This window comes from Pipistrellus hanaki (assembly GCF_964339955.1).
Source record: "Pipistrellus hanaki genome assembly, chromosome: 10".
In the NCBI taxonomy this organism is placed as follows: domain Eukaryota; kingdom Metazoa; phylum Chordata; class Mammalia; order Chiroptera; family Vespertilionidae; genus Pipistrellus; species Pipistrellus hanaki.
Genome location: NC_140512.1, coordinates 18455335 through 18478206, shown reverse-complemented (window position 1 = coordinate 18478206; position 22872 = coordinate 18455335). Strand labels below are relative to the sequence as shown.

At 39.8% G+C, this 22872-nt stretch overlaps 1 protein-coding gene across 2 annotated transcripts in view; it reads right to left on the bottom strand.

Annotated features, from left to right (window-relative positions):
- CCDC146 (coiled-coil domain containing 146) overlaps positions 1-22872 on the bottom strand; it is a 193294-nt gene that overhangs the window by 6239 nt on the left and 164183 nt on the right. For both annotated transcript variants that reach the window (XM_084897804.1, XM_084897805.1), the window contains 10 exons: positions 21370-21443; positions 19856-20083; positions 19025-19211; positions 14383-14475; positions 13397-13567; positions 9990-10078; positions 9731-9895; positions 7665-7889; positions 5573-5801; positions 1801-1929 (listed from right to left, as the gene is read on the bottom strand). In XM_084897804.1, coding sequence (XP_084753930.1) covers positions 1801-1929; positions 5573-5801; positions 7665-7889; positions 9731-9895; positions 9990-10078; positions 13397-13567; positions 14383-14475; positions 19025-19211; positions 19856-20083; positions 21370-21443 — 1590 coding nt within the window. The remainder of the gene's footprint in view (positions 1-1800; positions 1930-5572; positions 5802-7664; positions 7890-9730; positions 9896-9989; positions 10079-13396; positions 13568-14382; positions 14476-19024; positions 19212-19855; positions 20084-21369; positions 21444-22872) is intronic.

Genomic DNA, 22872 nt, shown 5'->3' with positions numbered 1-22872 from the left:
TCCATTGCCCTTCCTCTGATATGCTCCCATCAGGAAGGCATGTTAATCCCTCAAGATGCCCCCAATTTTTTGGGGGGGAGGGGCGCTATGATACAAAGGTGAGTATCACATTTTGAAACCACTTAATTTTTACTTCTTTTGGCAATGTTTAAAATCAAGTTTGGGTTTTGTTACTAGATTACACTGAAGGTCTACTATATTAGTGGCTAGAATAATGAAGGATAAATCTATCCCCATAACCTGAAATACTAGTACAGATATCTGTAACACTGAACAACAAGGGCAAATAGATGCTATTTTAAGAAATAATATTTGGGGATCCAAGATGGCGGTGGAGTAGGTGGAGGGTACACTCACTTTCTCCCAGGACCAAATTGGAATTACAAAGCAAATTATAGAATGATCAACCTGAATAACCAACTGAATACTAACAGAAGAGAAGTCTCATAACCAAGGATTTACAGAAGAAGCCACATGGAGTCTGGTAGGAAGGGTGGAGACATGAAAAGGGCTGGCCCCACTCCCATGGGCAGCCGCTGAGATTCTGGAGGGTTATCTCAGCTGTCAGGGTTCCCCTGAGAAGTGTGGGGGTCTCAACAACATACCAGGCTCCCAGCCCAGAGCACAGAGCCTGGAAGAGGCACTCACATAACATCTGGCTGTGAAAATCAGCAGGTATTCTGACCACTAGGGAGGGAGAGGACTCTTTTAAAGGGCCAACACACAAAATCTCGTTCATAGCCACTTACTCTGGGTCCAGTGTAGGGAAGGTGGAGTGGACTAGAGTCATGTGAAGAGAAAATGGAGTTAGTAGCTCTGGGGAGAGAGCTTAAGGGACTATACCCAGAGCCCCTGAGCTGAGTCTCGCACACTGTAGAGGCCATCTTTCTTGGGTAGAGCACTCCCCTCCTCATGGCATCAGCCTGGTGAAATGCAATAGTCCCACTCTCTGGTCTCCCTCCTGAATTAGCCTAATCCCAAACCAGATAAAGACACTACAAAGAAAGAAAATTACAGGCCAATATCCCTAATGAACATAGATGCTAAAATCCTCAACAAAATAGTTGTGCAATAGATTCAGCAAGACATTAAAAAGATCATACACCATGATCAAGTGGGATTTATTCTGGGGTTGGTACATTACCACAAATCTATAAACATGATACACAACATAAACAAAATGAGGGATATAAAACACACAGTTATATAATGAATGGAGAAAAAGCATTTGGTAAAATCCAGACCCATTTATGATTAAAAAAAAAATCTCAGCAAAGTGGAAATAGAGGAAATATACCTCACGTGACAAAGGCCATATAGGACAAACCTCCAACCAACATTATACTTAATGGGCAAAAACTACAAACATTTCCCTTAAGATCCAGAAGAAGCTGGGAGATACATGGCAATGGAAGAGGATTTGACTTGGGATGGTGAACACACAATACAATACATAGATGATGCATTCTAGAATTGTATTCCTTAAACCTATATATTTTTTTCTTTCTTTTCAATAAGTTTTTAAAATTGATTTTTAGAGAGAGAAGAAGGGAGGGGGATAGAGAGGGGGATAGAAACATCATCATCAGCTGCCTCCTGTATGTCCCCTACAGGGGAATGAACCTGCAACCCTGGGAATGTGCCCTGACTGGGAATTGAACCGGGGACCTCCTTGTTCATGGGTCAATGCTCAACCACTGAGCAACTCTGGCCAGGCCATGTATAATTTTATTAGCCAATGTCACCACAATAAATTCAATGAATAAAAGAAATAAAAAATGAGAAAGAAAGAATATTTACCGAATCTAATTTTTTGATCATTTCTTCTGTAGTCATATCTTTCCCCGGAAGAAAACGGATTCTGTTCTTACCCTCAGGATTTACAAAATCTTTCTCCAGATCTTTTATTCTGTCTGTACACTGTGAAAACTATTAAAAAAAAAAAAAAAAAGAAACATTAACTTTAAAACTAACTCTCCTGCTCGTACATCTTAAAATCACATAGACAAGGGTTTTTAGCATCTTTGAGTAGGACGGACACAGACTAAGGTGGAAGACAATTCTTAACACCCAATCAGCTGGAACGTGAGGTTAAGCAATGCTTCTGCTCACTTTGGTGTCATGAGGAGGATGTCTGTAATTGACCCTACAAAGAAGGCGGTGACTTCTGAGTCATCAAAGAAAAGGCTGATTTTACAGCCAGTCCTTTGTTATTTTCCATTTCATGTTATACTCATGGGATGCTGTGTGGTTGTAGAGCTCAGACTATACAGACTTGACATCTTTATTGAAGGTTGTTATAGAGGCCAAGGTAGACAACATACAAGGTATGTGACACAATAGACTCCAATTTAAAACCCTTTGCTGGCAATAGGTTTAGTGGCTTCCCACAGGAGAATGAAGTTCTTCATTACTAGGTCAGTACAATGTACAGTCATGAGAAATAGCCTGAACTATTTAAATATTTTTTTTGCTAAATACCCAATATAATATCTTATATATCAACTATATTTGTTGAATTAATGAGACTTTGGAGGTAGATGAAGAAATATGGCCACTCCAAGTAGAAGTGGCAGCCACACTGAGTTTTTGCTTTATAGGGAGATGTGGAACATGAGGAAAACCAATAGTCAGCATTTTTAGCTTTTCTACTGAAAACCTGCATAATTTCAGGGAAACCATTTATCTTCTCTAAGCCAGTTTCTTCAACTGTCAAATTGGAAGGTAAGGCTTAATCTAATGGTGTTGATCTAGTAAATGAGATAATATATTTAAGAAACTTTGTGTCCAAGATATAGAGTTTAAAATTTTTAATTTATGCTCCTGACAAAAACAATTTTAACTGGGGACATAAATAATTTGATTTTTTTCTCTTTTTCCCCCCTCTCTCCACACTTCTTAATGGCCATCAATATGGAATTTTAAAGTATACACCCATATGTCATTAAGCACTTGTTGAGCACAACATTATCTTCTCTTAATTAGGAAATTAAATAGGAAGCAAAAATATGGTGCTTGCTTATCCAGTGGTGCCGTGATGGATCTTATTTCCCCATGGGCCATAGAGTTCATGTGATTTCCAAGATCCCTAAGAAGGACCTCTTATCGCAAACATCCAGGAATATATGACTCATGATTATCCTTGGATTAAACTGTTGAGTGATTAAAAATGATTTCAAACAGCTGTAAAAACGCAAACCTTAAGAGAATTCCAAAAATGGGAAGACTTTGAAAACAACAACGCAGAAGCTTTATCAAATAACAGGCTATGGCAGGGATCCGGCACTGTCAGGCAGGGTACAACATGGCTTGCTTGAAACTCAAAATTTCACACACAGTCCTTCAAAGGGCCCACAGAGTTAGTGCTGTGTAGACAATTAAATAATTAAGTGAAGTGCGGAGACTAATGGGAAACTTTCTATTTAACTGTTCTTAAGCTTGTTATAACTAACGCTGGTAGAACAGGTAGTGGATATATAACACAAATCCATATATCTCAATTCACCCGCAGCCAGGATGGTAAAGGCTCCCATTAGGCAGGGCATACTGTCACTCAATGCATAATATTCCCTCTCGGGTAATCTGAATTCATAGCTCATATTGGATAAGTGATTTCATATAGTGAAATGCCAAGTATATATGTTTTAAGAACAACTCATTTTATCCATTGAATAGAATTATTGATTTGCAATGAACAGAGTTAAAATGCTTACATAATGGAGAGTGAATTTTTCTGTTGCGGGCCTTATTGGATTTGTTTGTTTGTTTGTTTCTTTTTCTGCTTTCTTTTGTGTTTATTTTTAAAATTTTATTTTATTGTTTAAAGTATTACATATAGTAGTACATATATCTCATTCCTCCTCCCCCTAATTGACCTTCCCCCAGCCTCCCCTAGCCCCTGCCACATGTCCTCATCCCACCCCCCAGTGTCTTGTGTCCATTGGTTGTGCTTACATGCATGCAAACAAGTCCTTTGGTTGATCTCTTCCCCCCTCAACCCCAGCTCCCCAACACTCGCCAGCCTTCCCACTGTAATTTGACAGCCTGTTCGATGCTTTACTGCCTCTGCATCTACCTTTTTGTTCATCAGGTTATAATGTTCTTTATTTTCCATAAATGAGTGAGATCATGTGGTATTTTTCTTTCATTGCCTTGAATTTGGTTCCTTTGTTCTGCTGGGCATCTTGACAGTCTAGTAGGGGCAAAGATGGCCCTGAAACTTTATTTTGGGAAAGAGCTAGAGAGAGAGAGCCAAATGATTCTGTAAAATGGAGCGAGACAAGTATGAAGTGCCTGGGGGACAACCTGGGATGGTGAGGCTGTGGAGGGCAGATGGGGGATGAACGATGGAAAGACCAGCCAGGGGAATGGAGCTAGAGTAGGGTGCCACATGGGGCAATGCAGGTTGGGACTGCTCCCAGTGATAGAGAGGCCCTGCGGAGCTTGGACCGCATGGCTGCCTGATACACAACTTGAAATTCTCTGCATTTCTGTAACAGGCCCTCTCACACTGTTGCCCCAAATCTTCAAGGAAGTCAGTCCACAGACAAAGGCCTTGCATGCATGGTCCTGTGCGGATGCAGGCTGAAGATGCTGGCCGAGTCTGTGCTGGATGGTGCAGGGGTGGACCGGGCACCGTGTGAATCCCCTTTATGTGGTTAAATTAAAAAGCAGGACCTCAAACTGTGTTTACAACACAAGCTAATAAAAACCTTTAACTTGTACCCCCAAGAAAAGACTAGAAGGATCTCTTCCAGATTTCTGATAATTTTAATAGTGCTTATATCTTGAGGATAAAATTTTATTTTCTTCTTTAAAACCTTTGTATTTCCCCCCCAAAACTTGATTAACATGTCTCAATTTTATAATAAAAAAAAAATCTGAAAGTCACCTGATATTTTAGAAAACTTGTTGTAGGTTAAAATTGGTTCCTGCTCTGAGTCGATGGAAAAAAGTTCAAGCCACAGTTTTTTTGTTGTTGTTTTTTTTTTTTTTTAGTTTAATTTTTTTTCTTCTTTTTTCATAAACAATTGCAATTATTACATGTGAAGAAAGCAGCTTTCTTTCCTTTCTTCCTAGCGCTACTTCATGTTTAATTTTGTGGGCTTTATTACCCTTTTTAATAGGCCATGTCAGAGGCCAGGTTATGAAATTACAGGGAAACCACAGGGGTTCACAAGGAGTCGGATTATATGTGATTGCCGGTTAATAACAAATAACAATCTTAGCTCCAGAGGGCAAGAGCATTAAAAGTAAGAGCACCAGATCTTTCCAGCAAGCATCAAAAACATAATGATGCTGGTGGAAGCGAAATTACGTAAGTTTTGAGCTGGGAGAAAGCTGAGCTCGAATTGAGATTTGGGAGGGTGTGTATTCCCAGAAAGGCAGGAAATGCTTCATGGGGAAAAAGATCGCTAGAGCTTGGCCTTACAGCAGTGTCCCATGGCATTTCCAACCAAGACACATAACTCACGGGTTCCAGGAGTAGCATGGCTTGGTATACATGTAAGAACATACAACCTAAAGACCGATGGACGTGGGGAGAGCAAATGGTCCCAGGCAGCGTTCCCACCTGGATCTGGAGCACTGCGACGTCGGCATCCAGGGACTTCTTGACGGGCAGCAGTTGCTGGGTCACATAAATCTGTCGTTGCTTCTCAGCAATCTTCAGTTTCAGGAACCGGATTTTTTCATCCAAGACATGTATCTCAATTTCTGCATTTAGTTTCATCTTCTCTTGGATATTTATTTTCTCATAAAAGATGCACACTTCTTCTTCCCGCTCTATCAGCTGAACGCCACTGTGGTCAAATGGAGAGGCAGACGGTAAGAGGATGTTGAGGCCACCGTTGTACTAGCTATTGTGGTTTCCCCTGGATTTGGGTGCAGAATGCACATCAACATTGGGTAATTCTAGAAGACAAAATATATTCACCAGTGGCTTTCTAGTTAAACTCTACACTTTGAATTTTGGGAGATTGGAAAGGGATGGCTGTTTAGCCTTTCTTGACTCTGAGCTGACCATGTGGTTGGCTGGCACAAGATCCCTGCAAGTCCCCAAGGTTTCCTGGGGTGGGAAAGAATGTCATTCCCCAGGCATGAACAAAGTGACCCCGCAGTCTGATTTTCTGCAGATCCTTTCCTTGGACCAGGCTTGCCAACCAAGTTCTGGCCAGATGCACTGAGGCAGAGGGCCAGGGAAGGCATTTCTGCGGGGATTCTGTTCTGTGTAATGTGCCAAGCCCATTAGCTGCTTTTAAAGCTGACTATTTCTAATGCAGATTTCCTAATGAACAGGAAAATCCTGTCATTTATAATAATGCCAGGGAAAGACCTCTCCTTGTGAGGAGAATATGGGGAAGAAAGAGAGTAAGAAATTTCTAATTCCAGCCCCAGGGATCTGACCAGGGCCTGGGAGTGCACTGACTAAATGCCTTGGTTTGCGCCAGGAGTCAAATAAGAAGGTTTCCCTCATCCCCCATAGGACACACCCGCCAACCTTTTGAAAAATGGTATTCCTCACCACCCTGAAGTTCTTCCCACACACTGCATATCCATTACCCCAGAGTTTATCTTTAATTGCTTCTCTCTCTCCCTTCTCCTCAAAACATGTGTTTATGTAGCTGTATTTGACTAATCTGAGCTCTATATTTTGTCTCACTTGACAATTATTGGTTCTTTGCATGATCTCAGTCCTTTTTAAAATAGAAAGCAGGAGCAATGTTTGACCATCTTTTAGTATTGTCAGGGTACTGCACGTACACAGAACACGACCAAGGGTTGATGATAAACCCTCTGATACCAGCAGAAATTATTATAAGGCTCTACAATCTCACATGCCAGATTTCTCAAAGCATAAGAAACTTGGAAAACTGCTAACGTATTGCTTGAGAAATGATATAATTGTGGCCTGGAAGAAACTATGCTACTCTTAAAGTTCTTACTTGCTTGCTGAGAAAACAAACTGGGAGAAAGAAAGGCTGAATAAATATCACAATATGAACAGGTCTGTCACAAAAGTGGATACATGATCCAAAGACTTATGTCCATTGTCTGTAATAATGTGATGGTATCAGAGGCATCATGAAAGGTAATCTGGGAAAGGACTTTTATCTTCAAGTAAGCAGCTCTCCAAACTCTAGTGTCACTTATTTCTCTTACAAGGACTGATTTTTTTCTTTGTTCCTGTCCTCCCTTCCTCCCTCCCTCCCTCATTTATTTATTTATTTATTTATTTAAATTTTTATTTATTGATTTGAGAGAGACAGAGAGATAGACACACGACACACACACACACACACACACACACACACACACACACAGAGAGAGAGAGAGAGAGAGAGAGAGAGAGAGAGAGAGAACAATTTTGTTCCACTTATTTATGCATTCATTGGTTGATTCTTGTATGTGCCCTGACTGGGATTGAACCTGCAACCTCAGCGTCAGAAGATGTTCTAACTAACTTAGCTTCCCAGCCAGGGTCAGAGTTTCTTATTTTCAGGCAAAAACATGCAGCTACCCTTCACCTCCAAACTAATAAAACCTGAATATCAAATGTCCCTCTCCACCCACTGTCACGTGTAGATAGAAAAAAAAGGGAAATTTTTCTAAATATAATAGAATCTCTGGGTGCTTTGTTCTCACAGAAGGTTCCTGATTTTTACCTTTCGTTTCGAGACTGAATAGATCGTTCATATTTTTTGCGAAGCTTCACCATCTCGTCTTCAATCATTGTGATCATATGGGCAAGTCTGTCAAGGTTATTTAAATGGACTTCCTTCTTCTCTTTCATTTCTTGAAGTTTTACTATAATTTTGCATACATCGTTTTGCATGCTTTCTCTGATGGTAACATTGTTGGCATGCTTCAGCATGGAATTTTGTAACTTTCTTTAAAAATAATGGGAAATAGATAAGATTATAATTTTCTTTAGTTTCTTTAAAAATAATGAAAACTTCAGAACACTAACTGTATCAAAATAACTCTTGATTTAATACACCTGTTGCAATGACAATAGTAATGATGATATTCATCAAACAATACTCTTCAGAAATTTTTATATTCTTTTCCAATCTCAGATCCCCCCTCCATCTGGATTAGGATATCTTGCTTTTGTGCCCCAAGACTCTCCTCTACCCTCCCCCCACTTTATCAAAGCAAGAGATGACAGCAGTTCATTTACTGCTCTGCTGTCCCAGGAGACTGTGCTCTCTAGAGGCAGAGAGGGTTATATCTGATAATGTCCATTGGACCTAAGGTGGTCTCTGACTCGTTAAAGCATCACAATACATGCTGGATGATTGCATTGCTTCTATAAACGATGTATTATCTTTATGTAGGATTAGAACCTGATTAGGAAATTAGAGTTTCCTTTTCACACAAATCCCTTAACCCCTCTATCCCCTCCCCATCCACTATCCACACACAAGGGCCCATTTTGTAATATCTTCATAAAAGCAAACTGAACAATAATGGTCACCAGAAAAATTTCACGTTATATAGACTCAGGAGATCAGGGACTAAACATAAGTGAAAGAGTCGAACAGATATTGCACATGGTAAGTAATACATTTTATAAAACACGAGTTGGCAGACATTTTTTAGTATTTTTACATGGTTTAACTCTTCTAATAAAAGCCTAGGTGGTCCTCTCGCCCTCATACATGATGTCCTCATAAGATGGCTGCCATAAGATGGCCATGTGCACAGCGGAGGCGGGGCCCAGCAGCCACTCCGCGTGGTGAGGCCTGAGGGTCCTGCGGTTACGCACACGCAGGGTGGAAGAGGCTAGTCCTGGTGTCTCTGGTGCCTCGTGCAGAGGAGGTGGGTCCCCGGCGGAAGAGGAGAACAGTTGTGGGCCATCAGGCTGGCAGGGGAGGGCAGTTGTGGGCAATCAGGCTGGCAGGGGATCAGTTAGGGGGCAGGGGAGCAGATCAGGCTGGCAGGCAGAAGCAGTTAGGGACAATCAGGCAGGCAGGCAGGCGAGTGGTTAGGAGCCAGTGGTCCCAGATTGTGAGAGGGATGTCGGACTGCCAGTTTAGGCCCAATACCTGGGATCAGGCCTAAGCTGGCAGTCGGACATCCTCCGAGGGTTCCCAGTTTGAAGAGGGTGCAGGCTGAGCCGAGGAACACCCCACCACACACACACACACCCTCCACCAAGCACGAATTTCATGCACAGGGCATCTGTTTAATAATAAAAAGTCCTATGACATAAAGACTTTTTTTAATGTGTAAAAAAACTTAGCCCAGCGAGGTAAGGTATTGGGCTCAAGGTCACACAGCTAGTAAGTATCGGGGCTGGGATTTGAATCTAGAAAGCCACCTCTCTTAACCACTATACTGCCTCTTACAAGTACATAAGAGCTTCAACTCTACAACCAGGGAATGCTGGTTAAGAAACATTTGATTGTCTTTTAACTTTAAAGGCAAATGATCAAATTGGTGCTTTTCCCCCCCCTCCCTAATTGGATAAATTAAAATAAACATAGTAAGCATAGTTATACACTACAGTTTTTCATTCACTTAAAAAATAGATGGCTCTCAAGCAGTAGAAGCATAAGGAGTCACGTTCAGATGCTTTGATCATCATCTGTAAAGCAAGGTGTTTGAGTAAGGGCTTTTCTAAATTCATAAAATACTATTCTTTTCTATTTTATTATCTCCAGAGTATTTTAGAGGTTAGTAAATCAGAAAACTTGGAAAGGATAAGAGTTATTATAACACTTACCTTTCTTGAGAAACTGCACTGTTTCTTAAAATTTCCAGTTCATTTAGTGACATTTTATGCCTTTCTTTTATTTCAGTTACTTGCTGGTGAGCTTTGTGAAGTAAGTTAATAAATTTGTTTCTTTCATTTCGAATAGTGTCATATAACTGAGCAAACTCTTTGAGTCTGTAGAAATACCAGTGTTTTTGAAACTTGTGAAATTAGGATGTCCTCCCTCCCCCCACCTAAGTAGATAAATCATCATGTCAATCTTTTTTACCTCCGTTGAATTTCACGTGTTTTCTTCTTGTTTATCCTGATTTCAATATCCTTTGCTTTGATCTCCTTCATAATGTTGATATATTTTTGCTGAAATATAAAAAAAATTATGTGTGAAATAGTAATAATAATAAAGCCCACCACCAGCAACATATGAACACTCCAGCCTCACCCCATCTCATTTCTATTCCATTATGAAAAATCCTTTGTGCTGATTCAGTGAGGTCTGAAATTGCCTAATCAGCTGAACTAAATCACACTAGCTAGGACAGAGGGTTAATCAAGGAAGCGAAAGAATGGAGAGGCGGAAAAGGAAGAGCCTGCACAGGATGACTTTGGGGGGAAATTTGGGGAACATTTGAGGGAGCCAAAGCGTGGGTCAGGTGAGAGAGGAGTTTGTGGAACATGGATGAGGGGAGGGGGCTTGTAGTAAGCCTTGATAAATGTTACTTATTGAGTCCTCTGTGGTACTCTGTGAGAGACAACCCATGATTTTAAAGCACTATTCTCCTTGTACATTGAGAGTGCTTTCCTACACAATAAAGCACCATAAGGAGATGTTACAAACTATGCATAAATATTTTAAGTCAGCACTTTACATTTCTAAAATCCTAAAAATATACCAAGTCTAAATACACTAGTTCTTCAAATATAAAGATACTGGATCCTTCGTCTAGTGTAAGAAACATATCTAAAGATGAAGTACCGTATTTTTTGGACCATAAGACGCACCGGACCATAAGACGCACCAGTTTTTAGAGAAGGGAAATGAAGAAAAAAAGATTCTGAAACAAATAGTGTCCTAAAATATTTTATGTGCATTAAAACCCAACATCACAGTCATAAACACATGTAATCAACCCTGTAAAGTAAACAGCAGCATTTAGAACCATTTTAGAGCCGGGCAAGCACACAGAGACCACACAGAGCTGGGCAAGTAAAAAAACTTTTTTACAGTATATGTGTAGGCTATATTTGGACCATAAGACGCAGGGACTTTTCCCCCCCACTTCTGGTCCAAAAAATACGGTATTTGCTGATAGAAATCTGAGGAATTAGTTTCTGACGGTCTTAATTTGAGGATTGTGAAAGCAAAACCCATTTGGCATGAGTGGTTAAATTAGAAAATTTAGACATCAGAGCCAAGATTGACATGTAGCAATTTTATGTTGTTCTCAGTGAGAATAGGATTCAGGAAGAGACTAATATTATTTAAGTAACACTATGTGTGAAGTATTATACAAATATAAAAATTTAGTATCTTGGGGATAATAGCAACATTGTTTTTCTCCTTCACCCTTTGTCTTTTTTTGGGGATGTAGATGACACAAAATAAAATGATGAAACTGACTGTTGTCTTATGAAAACTATAGTTTATTAAGGCTAATGTTTAACAGACCAATTCCCAATTCTAAAAATACCTAAAGAAAACAATATATTTCCTTTCTTGATTTCCCTATTTCAAGAGAAAGAACTGTGTGCTTTTATAAGAATGAGCTTATTTAATAATGAAGTTTGATTTGATCAATAGATAGCATATGTATTAATTTTTAAAATATGTTATTGCTTTCTGAGAGGAAGCAAGAGAGAGAGAGAGAGAGAGATAGATTAATGTTGAGAGAGAATCATTGATCTGCTGCCTCCCGCACGCCCTCCACTGGGGATAGAGCCCCAAACCCAGGCACGTGGCCTTACCAGGAATTGAACCGTGACCTCCTGGTTCACAGGTTGATGCTCAACCACTGAGCCACACCAATTGAGCTCAATTTTTGAGATTAATTTAAAAATTATCTAATTTGTAAAACAGGTCACTGTCCCTTGCAACAAGTATCCCCCTGCTCTCTTCTTTCCTTGTTTTGCTCCTGCTCGTCCTCCCTCAGTCACCTGTTCTCTCAAGCTGCCTTCTTTCCCCCATTCTTCCCCTACTGCTGCCTTTCCTTTCTTTATTCCGTGAAATCCAGCTAGCCTATGAATTCTACTGGGCCCATCATGCTAAATTTCCTGCAGTTTCTCAAATGCTCTAAGGTGGAAAACATAAACAGTTAAAGGGGAATCTGAGGAATTTGCTGTGGGCTGTGGGGTGATCTTTTCCTCAGTCTTCTTTGCAAAATCTTTATTTAACCTCATTGCTCACTATGCTTTGATACGAGTTCTTTCTTGGGAAGAAGAAAAAAGGTTACTCTGTGCAAATATGTGCTCAGAATTAGAACAAAGGTTGCACCTAGAAATGGCCAACATCTGGACCACATGATGGTCTTCCAGTTTAGTGATATGCCATATCATCTTCGTTTTTTAACCGGGGACCTCTGGGCATAATCCTCAAGTGGAATGAGTGGTTCTAACGTTAGAGTTTAGCCAGCATGACAGGAGGTTGTCCTTGCCATTGGTTTTATGGTTGCTTTGGTTTGGGGATGTGGCACTGGGTCAGCTCTGGTACTTTGCCGGGAGTCCGGGAATGTCACCAAGTGGCAGTGGGTGAAGCAGTGACTAAGGGTTTAAATGATGATGGCTTGATGAACTTGGGAGGGAGGCCAGTCTCATGCCACCGCTCTTGAGTCATTCCCAGGCAAAGCACAGTGGCTGTGAGAGGTCTGTGGCCTGTGCAGCTGTCAGCCATGTCCACCACGTTATTCTTACTGATTTGTCATCTGTTCAAATCCTCTGCTCCTTTGCTTGATCTGGCTCTTTCTCTCTATAGATTGCTGACCACTGCTAGTTGGATCCTGGGACTATTACTTTGGGAAGCTGTATCATCACTGGAATTTGGAAACTTAACAATTACAGCTTTCTAATGAACACTATGTTCAAACAAGGCTAACCTGAACTTTTTTATTTATTTATTTATTTATTTATTTATTTATTTATTTATTTATTTATTTTAAATATATTTTATTGATTTTTAAAAATTGATTATGGTCTCACATAATTGTCCTTATTCCCCCATTACCATTCTAAACCCCTCCCTAGATATGCCCCGCCGCCCCCCAGCCCCCGTTGTCCATGGCCACTGGCTAGGCCCATTATGTATGCACACAAGTCCTTTGGTTGATTCCCCTTACCCCCATCCTCCCTTACTTTCCCTCTGAGGTTTGAGAATCTGATCGCTGGTTCTCTTTCTCTGGGTCTGTTTATGTTGTTCATTATTTCCTCTAGATGTGTGAGATCATGTGATCCAAGAAATACCCTTGTAAGAACCTAAACTGCAACAAGCCATAATGCTGAGAGGCAAATAAATCAGTCTGTAGTGAGCACCAATTCAGAGATGGAAGATGCTGACGACGCCTCAGCATACCAGCAGATAGCAGCTGCGGGTTGCTGAAGGATAACCAGGACCAAACCAGAGATGGGAGGACCTGCATAACCTGAACTTTTGTAGTGATTTACGGATGGTTACAAAAATGCAGTTACCTGAACTTTCCGGAAATCCTTGGATTTTTGGTCTTTCTCATCAATTTTGAGTTGAGTCATACGAAGAAGGCTAAATATCAGCCTTTGAATGGTTTCTTGTTCCTTTACAAGCTTGTTTTCTTCTACAAGTTGCTGTTCTACTAACTTAGCCTCAGCTTCTGATAGGATTTTCTTTTGAAGAACACAAGATATCATGATTTATTTCTTTGAAAGAACACACTAAGGCCATTATCTTAGACTATTTTTAAACATCTATGTAGAATTTCTTTTATTAAAACACAAAACAGCCGGCACCGGTTTGGCTCAGTGGATAGAGCTTCGGCCTGCAGACTGAAAGGTCCCGGGTTCGATTCTGGTCAAGGGCATCCCCAGTAGGGGGTGTGCAAGAGGCAGCTGGTCGATGATTCTCTCTCATCAACGTTTCTAACTCTCTATCCCTCTCTCTTCCTCTCTGTGAAAAATCGATAAAATATATTTAAAAAAACAAAACAACCCCCCCCCCCAAAACAAAGTAATTCTATTGCCTTAGCTCCAAGTATTTTTTTTTTATCTTATAAAAGAATGAGAAAATATAATAACATATTTAACAGGATAGAACTTTTTCTTATTCACACTGTATTTTAAAGTACACTTAAGAAAAAGAAGAGACATAAAAAGCATGTTTAAATATACTTTGGCAGTGGCTTGACTAAATTGATAATTTTAAATTAAACATTGATGAAATAAAGCATTTATTGTTTGTTTTAATATAATCAGTAGCTTCTATTTTAAAATATGAATTTGTATAATTTTTGCTGCTTCAAGTACATCTTCCCCCCTCCCTCCCTTCTCCTCCTATATGTATGTCTGTAGAGTGGACCCGGGTTAGGTAGGATCATACTCTCTTTACTGATGCTCTTATTAACGAGGTTTCGTGGAGTAATGTTAAAAACCCACTTCATCTTAACCATTCTTAGATAGGAGCTTAAACGAGAGGCGATATGAACCTGTTGGGCCAAATTCCTTTTAGCTGCTTCAACTTCTTTTTGGAGTTCTCTCCTCCTCTCAGCAATAGAATCATCTTTAGGGATAGCTTCAATCTGGAAGTCAAATTTTCAAACAGACATTTATACAAGAAAGAAATATTTAAGGTCATGTAGGGAACTGATCAGGTACCTTTTGAAAATGGTGGAGAAATGATGATTCTGAGTTACATAGGAACACTGATTTTGCAGAATATTCTTCATGGAGTCATTGAAAAATAAAATATAAAGACCTGCAAAAAAAAATCTATAATTCTAGCTGTAAATATACTATTTCTCACTCATTTGGAAATAAAATGTCTTAATAATAATAGCTGCTAACCTTTATAAAGCATTTACTATGTGTCAGGGAAATTTCTAAATGCTTGTATGTATGATCTTAGTTAATCCTCACAATAACTCCAATGAGGTAGGTAATATTATTATCGCCAATCCTGCAGATTAGGAGAATGAGGAACGAAGACATTTAGGCAACTTGCCTCAGTGGTATAGATTTAAATCCAGGCATTTAGACTAAGAACCCATGATTGTAATATTATATGTTACTGCCTCTCTAACTCATCACTCAGCACTTCAGAAACATGCATATTCTAATGATATTTATTATACTTATAAAGTGTGAATTTGAATCCTATAGATTAAAAAAAAATGGAGCCATTTATTGATAACAATGAGAGTAGTTGGCTACTTTTATGCGATGGTTTGATGAGTAGCTGGAAAAGTTATTACACAAAAGAAAAGCCTCTTAACCTTTCTGATTTAGTTCAGAAATTCCCCCATTACTTTTCTATTGTATGAGCTTGTGCTTGTGTCCCATGTGAAAGTACTTTGAGGAGAAGGCAACATTTCATTCCATCAGTCTTTGCTGCCTTATTGGGAATGAACTTGCCAGATTCTTTATGATGGATAACAGTGGCGAGAGGAATAAGACACATGGCAGCTGCTGGGAAGTGCCCACCAAGAATACAGGAAGGGCCAGCGTCGGGGCCTGACAGCATTTTTGACTTAGGGCAGGTTTAGGGCTGGACCTTTATGTTAAAAGCACATGACTCCAATCTGATGTGGTTTATCTTCTACTATGAAAGCACATAATTTTAGGCACCAAAGTAGGATATTGGCTAAAACTTGACCCAAGAAGGGAAGATCATACTGTGTAGTGATTTAAAAGTCATCTAACGGGATCTTTCTGAGGTTCATGCTACTCCTTCAACTAGCTATAGGGTATCTTTAGAGGCCCCGCCATCCATGAACCTGTGCACCCTCAGTTGCTCAAGGATGTTCTGCCTCCCAGGACCTCTCCTATCTTGGACAGCTAGCTGTTGAGAAGCACACACTGCCCTTAGGGAGGTAAGACATAGTCTTGAGAAGTCCATATAACAATAGACAGAATTTGTAGTTTTGGCAGCTAGTGGCTATAGCAGGTCAAGAGGGACAGCCCAGCATGGACTTGAGTAATCACGGAGGAGTTCATGCAGAGGTGAAGAAATCAGCAGGGAAGAGTTTGATTTCTCCTGTTGGAGAGTGGAGTTAATTCTTCTGGGACAGGAAAAGCCCAGCAGGCACCCTGGTGCCCGCCTGATTCTCTGCCACAGGTGCCCAAGAGTAGGCTGCTCCAAATGCTTTGCTCCCAAGTGTGGTCAACTCTGTACTTGCACGATAACTGGAACCAGGGGTGCTTAGAGGGCTTCCATCGCCAATATGAGGAGAGCACACTCACCAGCTACTCTATGCCAACTAAAGTCTGTCGACTAATTTTCCTAATTTCAAGTTTCAGATATTTAGCTATTTCCAATGTTTTGAATGACAAATAATACTTCAATGAAATATTCATTTCTGAACCTGGGCTAGCTGCTTCCCGGACCCCTTTCTCAATTTTCCATAAACACAACCACCCCGCTTCCCCCCCTCCAGTTCTAGGCAGGAATTAAGTGTCTGTGCTTTGTGGAAGAAGTAACAAGGTAAGCCATTGGCAGCAGAGTCTGTTGGGTGCCCAGACAACAATATCCACCCTCCACGTTGACCTTGCTAATGGCACCTCTGGTTTGCTCAGTGCTGCAATGTATCCAGGCATCCTCAGACTCCTATGCAGCCAAGGGTGACCAGTGAGCCAGCACGGGTGAAAGCCTGCTGGACGGGGCTCCTGGAATAGTCAGCTGCCATACGCCTTTTGCTCTCTGCCCTTCCCCACTTCAGGATGATCTTATGCCTGAAGGTGAAATGAGCATCTTGTGATCTTGGAGAAAACATGTACATGTTAAGGATGACACACGAAGAAGCTAAGAGGATCCTGGAATATGCAATTACCTGCTATGCCTACCTCTGCTTATCCAATATGTTTATTGTGTGAATAAAACCACCCTCCATGTAGGTAAGCCACTGTAATTAAGTTTCTATTACTCCTTGCAGCCAAATTGCAAACCTAATAGATTCTAGTTATGTTCCAGCTATGTTATCATACTGGAGTGATGAGATATGTAGCATTACACCCGAGCTCCAAACTGCATGTATCAGCAGGTTTGGTAAGTTTATTTATTTCAGTTCTTTGCTTTTATGGAGTAACATTTCATACTTAGGGGGGAAAAAGCATTTATTATAACCATTAAAAATATGTAAACTAAGAAATTAAATATCTCTGCTTCCTACCTCTACTTCAAATTCTACTCCCCAGGAGTCACTATTCCTAGTTTGGAGTCTGTTCTTCCAGACATTTTCAATGCACAAACAAATTATCAGTAACTTTTATAAAAGTGAAGAAATTAGACATTATTTTTGCTGCTGTAAACATCCCAGTTATTTGATATCAGTGAACTTAAGTTTCTTTAAGGCTTTGATATTTTTCTGAAATATGTCAATGTTCATGAGGTTTGTGGCTTGAATTTCTGGGACAGTCTCTACGATCAAAGGGCACGGGAGAATCAAAAGCTGCCTCTAGGGGAAAACAAATTCTGAAAAATAGCCGGAGCCCTTCATACTTACCTTTTATCTCTTTGCTTTTTGGATTGTTTGCAAGTCTGAAATGTTCATTCAGGATGGGAGTAACTGGCCTGACCCACTCCTGTTTTCAAGTACTTGCATTCCCCTGTAGGACTGTGGCCGGGACAATTAATTATAAGTCATAAGGCAGAGGCTGTTGGTCTCTCACTGAAACTTTACTAGAACAAAAACACAGCGCGCTCTCTCTCTCCAAACACAATTATTTAAGACCTTTATTAACAGGTGCTTACAGTTTGTTGACTTTAAAAAAATCAACTTGTAATCTTTTATTACAAATTAAAAATGAGGTTCTTAAAGATCTCAAGTTGACCAGATAGGAAACAGTTTGAAAAACTTTAAAGGTGTACTGAGAAAAACCAGGCTTAAAAAAAATATAAACACTTGTCATTTCCAAAAAGAAGACGTCATTAGATAAAAATGATAAAAACCTCATGCTGCATGGATAACGCAGACAGTTCTAGATATCTGGTCAACAGGCAAAACTCGAGCACTTAAAGTCTTTAGCTTCAATCTTTTGTTCATTTCTTATTGCTGGAATTTTGTATTCATTGCTTCTTATTTTAAAAACATTTTCAAAAAATATATTTTTATTGATTTCAGAGAGGAAGGGAGAGGGAAAGAGAATAGAAACAATAATGATGAGAGACAATGATTAATCAGCTGCTTCCTTCATGGAACACACACCCCCTGAGCCCCAGCCCTCCCTCTGGGGATTGAGCTGCATGGGCATGTGCCTGGCAGGAATCAAACTGAGACCTTCAGGTTCATAGGTCGACACTCAACCACTGATCAACACTGGCCCAGCTAATTTCTTCTTGTTAGATGACTAAACCAGGTGATGGTAGAGACAGTAAAATTAAATTTTTCTTAAAATCAATGAAGAAAGAGGATTTTAATACATTTTAATTTCTGTTAGTTTTATAGCCGATGAGTGCTATTTTGTTAACTCAATAGCTAGAAGTGTCCTAATACAATTGTTAATCCTATTATTGCTTTATCAATACAAGCAACACGTGCTGGTTTTAGGAGCCTCGTGCTGATCATAGTTAGGTTTCCATCAATACTTGGAACAAATATTATACTGCTGTTTAGTACTGTAAATTTCACTCTAAGATGGAGTGCCACAGGTTAGGTTTTGGGCTAAAACAGAGAAGCTTATAATAAACCAATACTTCCAACAAGAATAACTTGAAAAATTGGATTAAACTATATCTTTGAAGAATTGCAAAGGTGGGAGAGTTAAAGTCTTCAAAGTTTCTAGCATTGTTTGGGACATAGTAAAATTATTAGTTTATACTGAACTCTAATAAGTCAAGGATGAGTGTAGTAATCTTGGTCCTACCCCATAATGGCTGGAATGCCCAACTGCTTCCCCTGGTCAGGCTGACACCGGATCCAAACAAGCCTTTTCTCTGAACTTGGGATAGCAAATAGAGATTGAAAAACATGAAAGGACTAGAGGCTCTATCATTAGTTGGATGCATTTTAACATGATCTTTTCTCTGTTCTTTTTCATTTCCTATTGATACTAAATACATCGTTTTACAACATTTTTTACTTAAAAAAAGACAGCACTGAGCTTGAAAGTCAAAAGGGGGTGTGCAGCACCCACCTCTACCAGCAGCCGATGATGCAGGGCTTGGGTTTGAGCGAGGGCATCCCAGGACACTTTCAAGAGGAGTTCCATTTTTTTCAGATTTCGAACATCTCGTTCTTTCTCTCTTTGCTTCCGAGAAAGTTCATCGTGGTAGTTCTGTTTGTCGATGCTACAGTTTCGTAAATTGAGATCCAAAATCCCTCTGTTCCAGGTAACGAGACAAAGGAAAGTGATGAGTCATCAGCTTCCCTTGGTGGTTTTAAAGACAGTATGATCAGCGTGTACATACAGAACTATTCTCATGTTAGGATCAAGTTGTAAATGATGCCCAAAGCAACTTTGTTTGCAAGCTGGTAATCATTTAACACCACAGTCCTATAAAAACCCCAGATGGAATAGTAGGTTGGCAGACTATTTCCTGGCAATTTTACTTAAAATGAGAAGTAACACTCTTGGGAAATCACATCACTAAATTGCTCACATTAGGAAAAAGTCATAATTTCCTCAGAAATACCACTCATGTGATAAAAACAAAAACAAACCTCAACTATAGCGTTCTCCAGTGATAGGATTTTCCAGAGGCACTTTTCAGAAACTTTCGAAATACAATAGATTGCGTCCTTAAAATTTGGTCACAGGAAATTGAAAACAATGAGTAAAGGATGGAAAAAAAAATATTTCTAAAATGCTTTATTTAATAATATATGTTTTAGTAATGGTAAAATTTGAATTAATATTCTATAAAAATGTTTATTGAAAAGTTCTATAAGAAACACATTTGTTTGAGATTATGTTTTGAACCCTCATACATAAATTGAAGAGAAATTTAGGTAACATACAACTAACCTTTCAGATAGGGAAGTTGCTTCATTCTCTCTGGTTAATTCCAATAGCTTGACCAATTGGTTATATTCTCGTTCTTTGATTTCAAGTAAGGCTCGTTTGCCTTCAAGTTCCTTTATTACATCCTCCTTCTCTTCAATTACAGCGTTAATTTTGGTTTCAACTTTCTTTAGGGAGTCATTTAGTTCTTTGAATTCCTGTTCCAAGATAATCTTTTTCTTTTCCACTTCTCTGTGAGGGATACATACATACATATACATGTATATCTACAGACACATACATACTCATGGACACACATACATACTCGCACATTTGCTTTATTTTGATCCCAGGCTACCTTTACTTATTTTTAATTCCTCACCAGGAAACAGAAGAGCTGCTCATAAATTCAGTGATCTCAGAAGTGGGGTGAAGACCATAGATGAGTGGGACTCGGAGGGTATCTCCACTGAGTGCCACTGAGGGCAGAGATTTGTCCGGCCTACCCACTTTCTCCCCAGATCCTGGGGTTCTACCCTCATCCTGCCCAGCCTCCCAGAACTAACCTGAATTTCTCAACTTTGGTGCTGGAGGGCTTGGCTTTGAGAACCATTTACTAGAGCCTACTTTTTTCTCTTGTTTTGAGATCAGCCACCAGAGAAATCATTTTATTTCTCCAGAATTTTTGTGTCTTCACTTATCTTTATCTTTTTAGTTCCTCAACCTTGAACATTTTCTCAGTGACTTCTGCCTCCGAATCTATCTTGAATGTTGTATGTGTGTGGGTGGGGTGGTAGGTGGAAAGGTATTACATAGGTGAATTGGTGGCAAATAGTTCCTATTGTTTGGGCTTTACGCTTCTGGCTGGCTGACATACTTCTGAACCATGAAATTCTACACAGTTTAAAGAATTTATCCATTGAACATCTCTTTAAAGTTAATTGGAATTATCCATAAAGATATGATTTATAAGTTGGAAAGAGACTATTGTCCCCAAATTAAGACATATAAAAGTATTATGAATGATAGTATTATGCTGTACTACTTTTTTTTTTTTTTTAAATGAGCTTAATATACTAGTATACAACCTAGACAGGAACAAATGCAAATATTTTAAAATTATAACAGTAATTTGATGTTTTCAATGGTTAATATTTCTGTTTTAATGTGCACATATAGCTTGGGTAAGAGGAGGCTGGTATATATATATATATATATATATATATATATATATATATATATATATAGCGTAAGTGACCAGCCGACCAGCTGATGGACCAGTAGCTATGATGCGCAATGACCATGAGGGGCCAGGCGCTCCACGCAGGAGCTGCTGAGCTGTGGTGACTTGGCAGCTGCGGTTCTTGGATGATGCACCCAGAACTAGAGAGGAGGGAGCCCAATTCTGGGGTGCATCACCTGAGAACTGCCCTCTCACAATCCAGGATCTCTTGAGGGATGTCATGGAGCTGGTTTAGACCTAATCCCTGCCCCCAGGCCAAGGGCTTCTAGTTAAAAATAAAAATATTAAATCATACACTTTTTTGCGTGTTGTTTTTTCTAATTCTTTTCCAATTTGTACAGGAATAGCTTGGTGGTGGACCACTTCATCCTAGTTAAAAAAAAAAAAAAAGGAACCATATTAAATTATGTCAGCTAAACACATTAAATAGGAGAGGAAAGAACTACAATATGTAGAACTTTCACTATCTGTTCTGTACTATGCAGGTTGGTTTAATTATTCTATTTAATACTCACAATAAGCTTACACTATAGTTATGGTTGTTATAATTCTAAAGGGAAGATAACTGAGTCTAAGAAATACAGTGGGTGCTCAGCCCAGATTTCCCTTTATGGAGGTACACCCATCCATCTGAGGTTGCGGGAGTCAGCTGCCTACAGTTCATCTTTGTTCTCTTCTTCAAAACTGAGCAGAGCTGACTTGTTGGGGTACAGGGGACACAGAGAAGGGGAGAGCAGGCTGTGAAATGACTAACTGATGTGGTGATATAACAGCCCCTGCCCTCTGCCTTTGGCTGGAACAACTTCTGCGGTGCGATTCATGGTCAAGATTTCCTCATAAGATCAGGTTGATACTAAGCTTCTCCTGAAACCACCTTTGGCCCAGTTTCTTCCCCAGCTCTATCCTGCTTCCCTCATGCCCTTATCAGATTCTCCCTGGAGCCCTCCCTCCACGAATGCTTGTCTTAAGCTCTCTTTCTAGGAACCTTTCCGAGACTCGTGCTCAGAGAAGGTAAAAAATTTCCCAAAGTCGCACAGCTAGTAAACGTCAAGGCCAAGGTCAGAAGCTAAGCTTGTCTAACACCACTTTCCGAAATGCTCCGAGAGTTCATGGAACATTCAGTTTTAGCCTCAAGAATCTTATGTACGTGGCATGGGTGATGGAAGAGCCCTCCTGCCTGAGGATCACAGCGGGCTTTGGGGCCTGGGGTAACATGTGCATAGAGGGTGAACACATCACTACAGTGCGTGCATTTCTCCCTGGGATCTTGCTCAGTTCTGGGGCAGATCCGAGTTTTGTGAGGCTGAAACTTGTACATTTTTTTTGGGGGGGGCGGGGGGGGGGAGAGTGCTCTTAGAGAAAAACAGTAGAAAATTACAAATGCTGAATTAGATACAGGGCTTTTGGAAGAGACTCATGCAAGTGAGGGGCCTGAAGCTTTAGCTTCACCGAGTTCCTCATAAATCCATCTCTGCTGAGTTCCTAAGTTCCAGATAGCAGCTGGGTACATCTTGGCTCATAAGCCTCATAAGCAAAAAGAGTTCGAAGTGCATCACACTAAGCAGAGTGTCAGATGTTATTTTAAAAACAACTCAAGGTTAAATTGTTTTGAGAGTTGTTACATGTTTTTTTTCAAAATAAAATGAATATCAATTATCTCTTAAAACATAAATACAGGCCCCTCATCAATTGCATGATAAGAGGGAAGTAGAGTGGAACCAAACAGACAAGGATTAGGTAATAAAAATATATATAAAAGGTTAGAAAATTTGGTTCCTGTTCAAGGAAGAGATGTTGT